The sequence below is a fragment of the Adiantum capillus-veneris genome, chromosome 7 (assembly GCF_014529385.1).
Source record: "Adiantum capillus-veneris isolate H3 chromosome 7, ASM1452938v2, whole genome shotgun sequence".
Lineage (NCBI taxonomy): Eukaryota > Viridiplantae > Streptophyta > Polypodiopsida > Polypodiales > Pteridaceae > Adiantum > Adiantum capillus-veneris.
In genome coordinates this window covers 14,133,665-14,146,081 of record NC_140937.1, presented here as the reverse complement: position 1 = coordinate 14,146,081, position 12,417 = coordinate 14,133,665, and the positions used below count along the sequence as shown (strand labels likewise).

Sequence of the window (12,417 nt, the reverse complement as noted above, 5' to 3'; positions counted from 1 at the left end):
GGAACCCACAGTGACTTGATGTAGCCTTTTTGGAGCAAGGCAAGAGCATGGTTCATGATGCTCAAGAGAGTAGTTAAGCAATTGTATCTACTCTTTCCATACAGAATTTAGCTAGAGAAGTTTGTGCTTGAGAGTACACTAGAAGACTTCTATGCTTGATATATGTGTCGTAGCCAGGTTGGTGGGATTGTTTAATTGTCCAACGCTACATTTCCGGAAGCATGTATATCTTGGATTCCCATCGTAGAATATGTGTGATATCAAGAGATATCGCATGTATTATTGGCATGCAAGCGAGGTCGCTTGCAGTATTTCAAGGGTGGGGTGTATCACCAGGAGGTGTATTGTTCCTGTTGCCTTCAATAAATAAATATCTATTGCCCATTAGCCTGTGGATGGAACAGAGAAGACTTTTTATGAACTACCATGAACTCATCAAGAGGATTTTCAATCACTTCATTTATAAAAATGTGTCTCGATCGTTGACAATTTCTATGGGTAGTCCATATCTAACAAAGACATTTTCATATAGAAATTGTGCAGTAGTCCAGGCATCAACTTTTTGTGTAAATTTAGCTTTGATCCATTTAGTGAGATAATCTGTGGCTACAATGATATATTGGACATGTGTTTTGTGAGCGGGGGGTGAAATTGGTCCCACAAAGTATATTCCCCGCTTAGCAACAGGAACAATACACCTCCTGTTGATACACCCCACCCTTGAAATACTGCAAGCGACCTCGCTTGCATGCCGATAATACATGCGGTATCTCTTGATATCACACATATTCTACGATGGGAATCCAAGATATACATGCTTCCGGAAATGTAGCGTTGGACGATTAAACAATCCCACCAACCTGGCTAGGACACATATATCAAGGGTGTGTCACCAGGAGGTGTATTGTTCCTGTTGCCTTCAATAAATAAGTACTAGATATTTTTATTTATTTTTATTTTTACTTGTTTCTCCAGGACCCTTGAAAAGGTGCACGTGGACATTGCATGGCTAGTGTGAAACGGCTACGACCGAATAGGTTTCTCACATTGGGAGTTTGGTCAGTCAGTCGGGGATTGGTCGGGCCAGTTAGCACTGAAGTCTGATGAGTATGGAAGCCTGTGCCCGCCAAACAAAATCTGGGCCACTCGGAAAGTCACTTACAACTTTATAAGTGAGTGGGAAATAGGGAATTAACTCAAAGGGGCAAACTGGACACTTGGCAGGAAGAGAGCAGCCTGCAGGACACCTCGGCAAGAGGAGGCGCCCATTTGAGGTTGGGGGCTGTTTTTTGCTCAATAAGTGACCTACAGTGTGTGTGTGAGTAGTGGGTGCAGGTCTATAGCTTTAATGGAAAGCTTGCCTTCTCCTCTGTCTCATGTAGCGCGATGATTTGCTCTCGTGCACATCTCTCTCTCCTTTGGCACATATGGTAATGCCCCACTAGTTGGGCTACTCAGATGAACATGTACAGTTTTGGGGGTTTATGCGCGTTTGCCAAGGCAAGAGCTTTTTGAACAGGAACCGGATTAGCTAATTGCTAATCCCCCATAGGTACGCACAGTTCCATCTCGAAAGATTGCGAGTTTGGAGAGTTTTCTCGTGTGAAAACTCGTCCAATTCATAGGGGAATTGTCCCATTGTGTGCGGGAGCCCTTGGGACATGCGTAGGCGTGTTCACTCCGCTAAAAACGATCCGAAACAGCGAATTAGAGCCCGCTGTGTTTTTCTGCAGGTTTAGGGTTTCGCACATAAACTGCAAGGGAACACCGGGGGAGTCTCGTGAGAGCCTTGGGATGTGTGTACAAGCTTTTGGGCACTCGGCAGTGAAAAACAGAGAATTACAGCCCGCTGAATTTCTGTGACAGCTCACCAGAAAGCTTCCAGATAGCGAGGGAATCCGTCCTAGACAGGTGCTTTTGACCTGCAGGGTTTTTGGTGGCCTTATGTTGCCGAAATCCGGTCGAAAACCTGCGTTTTCAGCCCTCGCCAGGTTTGGACAGCTTTGTGAAAGCTTGTGCTAAGTGGTCGGATCGTCTACCTTAATTCATTAGGGCCAAAAACGACTCAAAAAGGGCTGTTTGTTAATCTAAGGATTAAGGAATAGTCCAATAGTTATTTGACACGTATACAAAAGTATGGCACTCTTGTCTCCTCTATTGTGGGTTTTGGTGGTCCTGTTTTGACAGAGAACCGCTAAATGTCTTGATCATAAGGCTGAAATTGCTATATTTGGGTGCTTTCGGCGAGAGAGCTCATTAAATTTGCGGCTCAAAGTATTGAAGTCTCGTCTTTTATTATATTTTATATTTCACAAAAGCGTTGTCAAAAGATACGAAATCTATGTCAGAAGGCTCTCAAAACAAGGGCATTAATGACAAATCACCTACTTTTTTTAAACGTATATCTTTCTCGCTCTCTCTCTAGTTTGTGAGAGGTTTAAGTCTTTCCGTCTATACTTTCTTTCTTCTTCTCTAATCTCTGAGTTTACATGGCGTCTTTTGCACGTCGCCCTTCACATAACATAACTTCTTGTGACTTTCATAACGTTAGAGAGGATGGTCTTTGGAAGCCCATATCTTTTCGTGTGAATGACTGGGTAACAATGCTTCCTTCATGCAAAGGTGTACACAGAGTGAAGAGAACTAAACTCGATAAAGTAAAAAACCATTGGAAAGGTCGTGTTCTTGCTTTCAAAGTGATCGACAATGGCTGGCTAGCTAAGGTTCAACATGTGTACATGGCCAAGGATATGGTGTTAGACTGGGAAGAACATCCCCCACTGCATTCTTACTGTAAGTAAAAAAAAAACTATTTGATACAGTGAATTTTTCATTATCGCATTGTTTTTCTCCTTTTTTGATTCCATTCCAGATATATTTCCTTCAACAGTTGTGGAATGGCAACCTGTGAAGAGTTTAAGTAGGACGTTCAAAGCAATGCATAAAGGGATTGCAGATGCTATGTATGCTGACAAGCCACCTTCCTTTTACAAAAGAATGGATTTGTTTGTCTATTTTGTAGAATACAAAGTTCCATCACGAGAAGGTGCATATGGAGAACTACATCAGTTACCCGTTCCCACCATAACTTCACTTGACTGGGAAGCTCCTGATGCATGTACTATATTAAGCTTCAAATCCAAGATCAAAGAAGACATCCTTAAAGCTATGTCTCCGGGCAGGATATCAAGAAGGATTAAAGTTCAATGGTTCTTGTCTATACATGTCTTTGTGGCATGTTTCAAAACAATGGACTTGCAGAGGACAAAGACAATGTGGTTTAATAGAAGACTTTCTATGACTGAACTGGATAATGTTCTTGGAGACGGATGGAGCACCAAAGAAACTTTCTATATTGGTGACAATATTAGTTGTAGAGTAAGCCCAAATTCTATGTCTATCTCATATCAACTATGTCGTCAATCATTAGTTCTGGGCTACGACTATAGGAGATGGAGAAGCAAATTAGGTAGCTGGGTTCCTCTCGACTCTGAGGAAAATTGTCCAGAGTTTGAACTAAAGGTCACAGTCCATCCACACACCGAGTATAGAAGCCTGATAGTAACAACAAACTGGAGACTAAATGATGTTAGAGAATCTCTTGAGTTTCTTGATGAAACATCTCCTAAGTATAGATTCAAAGTGGATGAAATTGTGGTGAGCACAAGGATAGAGAATTCAACCTCTTGCATCACATGCCTTCCCCCAAAAAGAGTTGTATTTGAGCCACTTGCAAGGACTTGAAAAAACAAGTTCAATATTGTAATCATTTTGCAAATATATTTTTCTTTTCTCTACCTTATTGTGAACATTACTTATGTTGTTTTAAACTTACATGACATCATGATACACATTTAAGAATCGATAGTTGGTATTAAGTATTTGAAGTACAAAATTATGAATCACCAAAGGGTATATATATATTCATATGGACAAAATGAAAAAGTGTACATAGCTTTTGTGGAGTAATCAATCATGAAACTCCACTTTTCTTTTTGCCTGAGAGGATTCTGCATCCTCAGAGACCCTTTTCCTTTTATGTTCAGAAGGGGGTGAAAGTTCAGGAGTGGGTGGTGGTGGTGACTTGGGCTCCTCACGGCTTGGCACGGGTGACTTGGCAGGGGTTGGTGCTTTGGGTTCCTCAGGGCTTGGCACGGGTGACTTGGTAGGGGTTGGTGCTTTGGGCTCCTGAGGATTGGCTGGCTTGGGTGACTTGGCAACCTTCTTTGGCAACATGAATGGTAGCTTGAAAGGTGAGCTATGTGCCTCCCCCTTACTGTTCTTAAGTGTACGACGCTTTTGAACCTTGAATTTCAATGGTGAGTGGAATGGATGGTCCTTTGTATCTGCTCTTTTTTTTGCAGGGCTCTTCTTCTTGGTGGGACTCTTCCCCTTGGCAGGGATCTTCTTGGTGGGACTCTTCCCCTTGGCAGGACTCTTCTTGGCATGGCTCTTTGTAGGACTCTTCTTGTGATCCTTTTTCTTTGTATGGATCTTCTTTGCAGGACTTCTCTTCTTCTGATCCATTTTCTTTGCATTCAAACCTTTGGTGGCTCTACCTTTCTTTGGTGGCAAAGGAGATTCTGGATCATTTGGATTTATTGATCTTTTCAAAACCATAGAAACAGCCTTCTCTCTCACCCACGTGACCCAAGACTCTGGATAGTTATGCAACTGAAAAAAATAGAAAAAGGAATTAAAGGACATGAGTACATACATACATAAAACATCAAAATAAATACATGAGCCACACACTTACAGTGAGTGTAGTCATCCGGCACCTTGACTCAAGATATCTCCATGCATTGGCAAGCACCCTTCATCCACAAGATGTTGAGTTTGTCTGTAAAGGCACTTTTTGATTGTAGTACTTGAAAGCTTCTATATTGTAATCCTTATTTGTGGTACTCAGGTGACCAACAATAAGTTTGGCAGCACTGCAAGAAGATATTGAATCAAAAAGCTACTAATAGAAAACAATGGGCCATCAAGCATAGATTATGCTTCATACTTACAGTTTACTTCTCCCATGGATACTTGACAATGAATTCATAAATATAATACCTTTCTCCAAAAGATTGAAGATAATAAGACTCCAATGTCCTCTACAAAAAAAAAACCTCCATATCTTTCAGTAAACTTTGAAATACCAATTTCTTCTGAGTTTGATTTTTAGGAAGTTTCAAAAGTTTAAGAATATCACTTTTGTTCATTACCTCATTCAAAATCTCACCCTTTCTTGAACATTGGACATATCAAATCCTAAAAGACTAGTCACATGTTCTCTAGTAATCTTTAATCTTTTTTTTTCTTTGTCTAGAACCTTCTGTTAAGTTTACTACATCTCTCATTCGTTTTACTCGTGCTCTTAATCCTATTGGAGTTTCTTTTAAAGTCCGAAGCTGGTGATTTTCTTGTTTAAGAGATGCTATTTGGTTTTCAAGTTCTAAAATTCTTGTTGCATTTGAAGACAAAACAGTTTTGAGATATTGAATGTAATGTGTATGATCAATGTGTAAATGAGATAACATAGAACTATATCCTAGTAAGCCATCAATCCCATCACCAACAAATCTCATCAAATCATGAGGTGTGTGAAAAGATGGATACCTTCCAGTGCTAGGATCCGGTGGATACAAGCTCCCATCTGTCCATGTATCAATGTGTTTCTTTTCCTCGTTGCGAAGTTGTTGTGCTTCATTTGTAGATGTAGTTGTCTTTGATAGACACTCCGCGTAGTAGCATATTCTTGGCTTAGCTTAATGTTCAAGTAAAACTTGCGGTTATCACTAATGGAAGATGTATTAGTCATTGTAAGTAATGAAGGAGCAGAAAGTATAATGGAAATAACGTAGCAGCAGAACAAGGTGCATCAGAGAAGAAGAAATAAAGCTCGCGAAAGGTGAGAGAAAAAAGAGAGATTCAAAAGTAGAAACAACTATTTGCCGTCGTTTTTGGCCCTAATGTTGAATAAAGAAATACCGAAAGGGGCGCCAGTCTTTGGGACCTATAGGGTGTCGGTCTCGTGTGCGCAGTGACATTCTAGTCGCTGGACGCAACTGTATTCTCTTCCCTTCTCAATGCTGTGTAAAGTCAACAGGTAACTGAAATAGTACCGCCCTCTACGTTGTATAGGCCGGTTATAGTTGCTGTTAAAAACGCTGGCTGAGGCTGTAATTTGCTGATGCAAACAATGCTACTGGAATCACCAAGTGCCGGGCTGGAATCTCTTGAAAAAACTAGAATCACCAAGTGCCGGGCTGGAATCTCTTGAAAAAACGCTGCTGAAATCGCCCAAGGGTAGGGCTGACAACGTTGAACTAGGCTTGGGAAGAACGCCAGCCTAAGGGAGGGGGGGGCATCTTGCTTGAGAGAGAGAGAGGGGGAACCTGCTGCACTTGTGCCTGTGTTCTCCTTGCTCTTCTGCCAAATGATGATTATGAAAAATTTTTCACTTAATAAATAAGTGAAAAATGTCAAAAATAGGGAAAATAGGTTTTATGCACTGGAAACTGCTCCTGATGGATTCTGATGGTAATGCTGATGATTATGCTGTGTGCAACCAGAGGATATGTATCTACTCTAAGTGTCTGGGCATGCACGGTCTGCGAACAGACTCACAAAGGTGCTAGAACACTTTCTAAGACTGACTAGACTGATTGAACCCTCGTCATGATGTAGCTTGTCCACGGACACTTAGGGTTGGATGTGTCACGTGACAGAAGCCCATCTAGCAGTTCAGATGAGGAGTGTTCGTTCTCTTTTGATAGGGACCAAATCATTAAGAAAACCAACGAGTTCAAGGAAGGGATTCAGGTCGTTAGGTTGGAGATATTTTCAGGCTACTAGGACACCCATCGAGCCCTTGAGTTTGTACAACAGTTTGATGTCCCCTTCTCTGGAGGACGGTTTATAGAACACCCTAGGGTGCGAAAGGTAGCATCTTACTTGAAAGGAATTGTATAGACATGGCGGTCTACTCTGTTGTTACACAGAGAAGCACAAGACAATTTTCACGTCAACTTGGATATTAGATGAATATGCAAGAGATGTCATCATGGCTTGGCATTACTTGAAAATGACTGAGAAAGATACATTGGATGACTATCGCCAGAGGTTTGGGAATACTTATTTGCCAGTGTCTTCGTTTCGGAAGATTACTTTGAAAGACCAGATTGAGCGGTTTTTGTGTGGTTTGCTAAAAGAGATTTGAGACTATTGTCTAAACCAGAAGTCTGACTCTATTCAGAGACTTATGGAACATGCTAAGCAACGACTTCGAATGCATGCCGGCTCATTGACTTATCCTACGGACAAGATAGTATCCATCTCAACAGGGCAAGAGTCTGCCAGTGAAGAGAATGAATCAGGGGAACCAGATGACAACTCATCACAAGATTCTAGAATTGGATGTTAGCTCATCCGAGGATTCCAACGAACTAAGGGAACCAGATGCAAGTTCATCAGAGGACTCCGGAGAAAGGGAATCAGATGATAGTGTCTTAGGGTTCCGATGATTGAGACTGGTGTGCCAATGGACAAGGAAAGCTAGCGAAGCTACTCACACGTCCCAAGGCACAAGGAAACAAAGGAAAAGGGAATCAACTGGTAGATCAAAGAATTCCCAAACCTAGGATAAGATTTTTAAAGCGGATCAATATACGAGAGATTTGGACATTGCTTTTGCCAAGGTTCCCGAGGCTCTTGAGAAGTCTCAAGCACGGCATAAGAAGGCAGCTGATAGACTTCGACGCGACTTGCAGTTGAAGGAAGATGATTGGGTGTTCTTACGGTTTGAGAAGGCATGCCTGAGGAAACGAAAGGGAAAGGAGCGGTTTTTTCCAAAGCTAAGTATGCGGTATTATGGCCCTTTCCAGATTCAAGAAAAGATTAAGTGATGTGTCCTTCAGACTGAGGTTGCCAGATACTTGGAAGATTCACAATGCGTTTCATGTGAGTCTCTTGAAACCTTTGAAGGAGGAAGAGGTGCCATTATTGTAGGTCGGCTTGAGCTTACCCTTGTTGTACTTCATTTCTTGAAGTTGAGCCAAGCGTATCGCCTCTTGTAATGTCTTTGGATCACTGACCTTCACGTCAAACTTGATCGAGTAGTCCAATCGAAAGAGAAAGGCCTCCAACCTTTTCTTACCCGTTTTTCTCAATTGTCCACTTAACTCGGACACATGGTTAGTGTACGGCATCAAAGGTTTACCTTGTTGAGACAAAGCTTGAAAATCCTCCTTCAAGCGCTTCAAGTACTGCGGAGGCAAGAAATGAGTCTTGAGATCCTTCTCGAACTCCTCCCAACTAAGCTTGAGAGGGGGAATGAGGAGAGACTTGTTATGGGCGGCCTTGTTGGCGTCCTTCTTGTTCTCCATCCACTCATTCTACCAAGTGATCGTATCACCCATGAGATGCATGGAAGCCAAGAGAACATTGTTATTATCATACTTTTTTAAGTACATTGGTGCCAACGAAGAATAGATGACAATCGCATCCATCTTACTGTCATGCTTACAAATCTTTTACTTCTTTCCTTGCGTTAGTGATTGCTTTATTCTGATTGATGGTTCCTTTTACTTTTCTTGAAGAGAGAGAATAGTAGAAATGTGGGGGGCAGAGAGAGAGAGAGAGAGAGAGAGAGAGAGAGAGAGAGAGAATGACACCCGATAGGGTCCCAACCAACCCTCTCAAGGGCCCCCATCGTTGACGATGTGGTATTTTCTTTTGATTGCGTAAATGGAATGTACACACATGCAATACCTCAAGTGCAGACTAATTAACTCAAATGGGGAATGTCGCCGTGGTAACTCCTCGAGACAAGGCACCTCTGGGACTGATTTTATGCACCTTTGGATCTTTCTCGATGTGGGATTGCGGATGGCCACAAAGGGGTAGATCTGGAGCTGATTTTCACTCCCGATGTGAGAGGAATGAAGGGCTGAAAATGCAGATCTCGACGATACCGATGATGGACAGCAATGGAAGCACTCGATGCCTACGAGGGAATGGCCGAGAAGAGGCTCAATGGGATGCCGAAGTACCAGACTGCAGCGGAGAGGCTAGCGATTGCAGATCAGAGCCGGTTCCAACGAGGGAAGGACTGAAATCTGAAAACGCTGAGGGCTGATCTGCTGGATTTGCAAGAGCTGGGGCTGAAACTTGCTAAACGCTGGTTAATCTAACGTTTTGAGCAAGAAACGCTAGGGCACTAGGGCTGATCTGCTCCAAACGCCAAGCTTGATTTGCAAGGGATAGCGCTATGCAATCTGACAATCAAACGCTAGGCCAAGTGCTCCCTTTGTAGGTAAGACTCCGGGCTTATAAATCTTTGAAAATTTAGGTAAGGCAAAAGTTGAAGACAAAGTTAAAAAAAAATCGTAAAATGATTTATTAAATAAACTTGACTTCAATTAACCACCGTAAAATCAAACTCCAATAAGATGATGAACCATCTTACAATTCTCCAAGTTTTACATGGTTTGTTGACTAGATAAAATAAAGCTTGGTGGTCCACAAAGAAGATATACTTATTTGCTAATAAGTAGTGCTTGAACTTTTTCACCGCATAGACCATTCTTAGTCTGTCTCTCTCGGTCGTGGTATAATTCTTTGCAGCTATGTTCAACTGATTTCTAATATATGAGATGGGAATCTGCCAACATGCTACCAATAGTAAAATTCGAAGCATCAACATGCACATGGAAAATGTATTCCAATCTAGAGTCTTCAAAATAGGTGGTGAAGACAAAGCCTGTTTGAGCTTGTGGAATGACTCTTTCCACGCATCAGACCATACAAACTGAGTGATAAGGCTAAAAATGGGCTTAGCAATGCTAGCATGCATGTAGATAAATCTTTGATAGTATCCACCATGTCCCATGAATGCTTGAACTTCCGTGACATTTGTTGGTCTAGTTATTTTAGCAATCACTGTCACTTTTTCCATGTTTGTCACAATGCCAATTTTTAGAGACAATATGTTTGAGAATGTTGCCTTGTCTAACCATGGATACATATTTTTCGGGATTTAGACAATTTCTATATAGATGGTATTTCTCAAAGACACTTGGGGTTCTCAAAATGATCCTCTCTTTTGGATGAATGCACACACAAATCATCCATGTAAACTACTAAGAAGTTTCTTAAATATTTTTTGTTGAACGCATAGCTCATTAGCCGTTGGAATGTTGCTGGAGCATTTGTGAGACCAAAAGGTATGACTCTGTAAGCGAAAATCCCCCATTCCATGGAAAAATCCATTTTGTGCCGATCTTTAGGATCAATGGCTAGCTATTATAACTAGACAATCCATCCAAGAAGTTGTAAGCTTCTTTTCTAGCCTCTCTCTAAGACGTGATCAATTGGTAGTGTTTTTTAGTGGCTACCTAGTGGTTGACCGAGGGTCTTCTCATTTTCTTCATGGCATTCATTGGTGGTGCTTCTTCTTTTGCTTATGGCTGCCTTGCTAGCTTCGTTGTTCACCCTTATGGTCTCCTCTCTCGGTGGTGCTTTTTAGCGGCTATCTGGTGGTGGCCTTGTGGTCCCTTTGACTTCCTCCATTGCATCTACCAGTGCTTTCTTTTTTGTGGATGGACACCCTCTGTGGCAGCTGTTTTGGTCATCGTCTGCAATCTCTTCTCCCTCATCCTTCAATGTCCTATGCAGTGGGTGCTTTTCGGCGTGTCTTTTGATGCTGTCTTGGGCTTCTTCACGCCCCATACCTTCTTGGGTGGTTTCCCTCTTCATAGCAGTTTGGTGGTGCCTATCTTTTAGAGCTTTTGGTGGATATTGTCTCCCTCCTCTCCTTTCAGTAGCTGCCATGGCACTTTCTACCCTCATTAGGAGGGTTCTTTTCCCCTGACGTGTTTTTATATTTTCTAGTTTTATAGTTTGGCCACTGGCCTTGGTAATTGCCTATGGGTGCCTTTGTAACAATTTTTACTTCCGCCTGGGGTCGGCACTGTTTTGGGGGTTACAAGGGAGTCTAAGTAATAGAATGTTAGCTATGCTCTTCACACTCACACACACACACACACACACACACAGAGAGAGAGATTGATTGATTATATTGTGTTATTTTTGTTCTGTCGTGATAGTTCGGCCTCAATGGAGACAAACACAACACGAAAAGGACCAAGCTGGCTGGTTTATGAGTTGCTTTGGCGTGATTTTTTTAGGTATCTCCACAATTTATCCCATTGTTCTCTTTGGAATGGGTTTCAAGGTGATGATGAATCTTTTGTTAACAAAGCGAGTTAACTTTTTGGTCACTAGGTTTGTCACGAAAAAGCAGGCTGTGGCTAGACTTGGTGCAGAGGCTACAAAGGAAATTCATGTAGCAGCTGCTGGTTGTGCTTGAATGTTCTTGCACAAGGAGAGCTTTCTTTTACTCGGCCTTCATCGCATGGACTATTTTTGTCAAATACACTAGGTGTACACTTGGCTCCCTACTGCAGTGTGTATTGTCCAATAAACAAGGTTGTGTCTGCAGGTTCTTTTTGGGTGGGTTAGTGGATTGTAATTAGTGCTCCGTCATAAGGTGCTCCTTAGCCAAGTATTGTTTTCATCTTACACTTCGGCAGACTTGTAGTTTTTGAAAGTCCCAAGGTTTGATTCCCCTGCTTAGTGCCTTCATGACAATGTCAGCATCAAGAAGTAAAAAAATATTAATGTTGAATCTCCGTTTTCTAGTCCAGTTTTTACCTCACGTATGTCAAAGGACAGTCCCGTCTTAGCATGTAGTAAATTTTTTGTAAAGTGTCTCTCTCTCTATCTCTCTCTCTCTCTCTCTCTCTCTCTCTCTCTCAAAACTCTGCTCTTTGACCTGCTTTCCTTCCAATGAAGAGCGTTGTTACTCTTTGCTAATCAATTTGTAACCGCTGCTTGATCCTACGACCCTGCCTTGCTTGAAGCCTCGACTCTTCCCATTAGAATGGTGGGTCATTTGCTAAGGTTGATGCTGCACCCTCGCCTGGTGTTCTATCGGGATTGCAATTCTCTCTTTGCAGAAGTAGTCAACAATGGATTCCTTCATCAAAATATTACACAAAGCAAAGATGTGATTTTGCTCAAGATCTAAGAAAAGACTTACCATAGAAATTGTCCACTAAGATTTGATCCAAAATTTACCAAAGGGTTATCTGCATTATTTCTTGAGACTGGAATGGGGGATGCCCTTCGTCCTAAGCTCTTCATTCTCTGTGTGAGACTCAGGGCTCATCCCTGAAGGTTCCCTCCATGCACCATTAACCCATATACTCCAATGAGTGTCCAAGGAGAGCATTCTTTTCCTCCCATATGGAATAGCAACAAATTTTTGAATGGAAGATTAGCATTGGCAAACATTCAAAATTCCTCTAGGCTCTGATTTCTGCAGTGCAGTTGGTACTTTGTCATGGGACAATCGGTGTGGTA

The 12,417-nt window shown here is 41.9% G+C and overlaps 1 protein-coding gene across 2 annotated transcripts in view; it reads left to right on the top strand.

Moving 5' to 3' along the window:
• LOC147453465 (blue-light photoreceptor PHR2-like) overlaps nt 1-11,693 on the top strand; it is a 40,316-nt gene extending 28,623 nt beyond the window's left edge. For both annotated transcript variants that reach the window (XM_086515649.1, XM_086515650.1), the window contains 2 exons: nt 11,100-11,180; nt 11,278-11,693. In XM_086515649.1, coding sequence (XP_086371775.1) covers nt 11,100-11,180; nt 11,278-11,362 — 166 coding nt within the window. In that variant the 3' untranslated portion in view covers nt 11,363-11,693. The remainder of the gene's footprint in view (nt 1-11,099; nt 11,181-11,277) is intronic.
• The last annotated feature ends 724 nt before the right edge of the window (nt 11,694-12,417 follow it).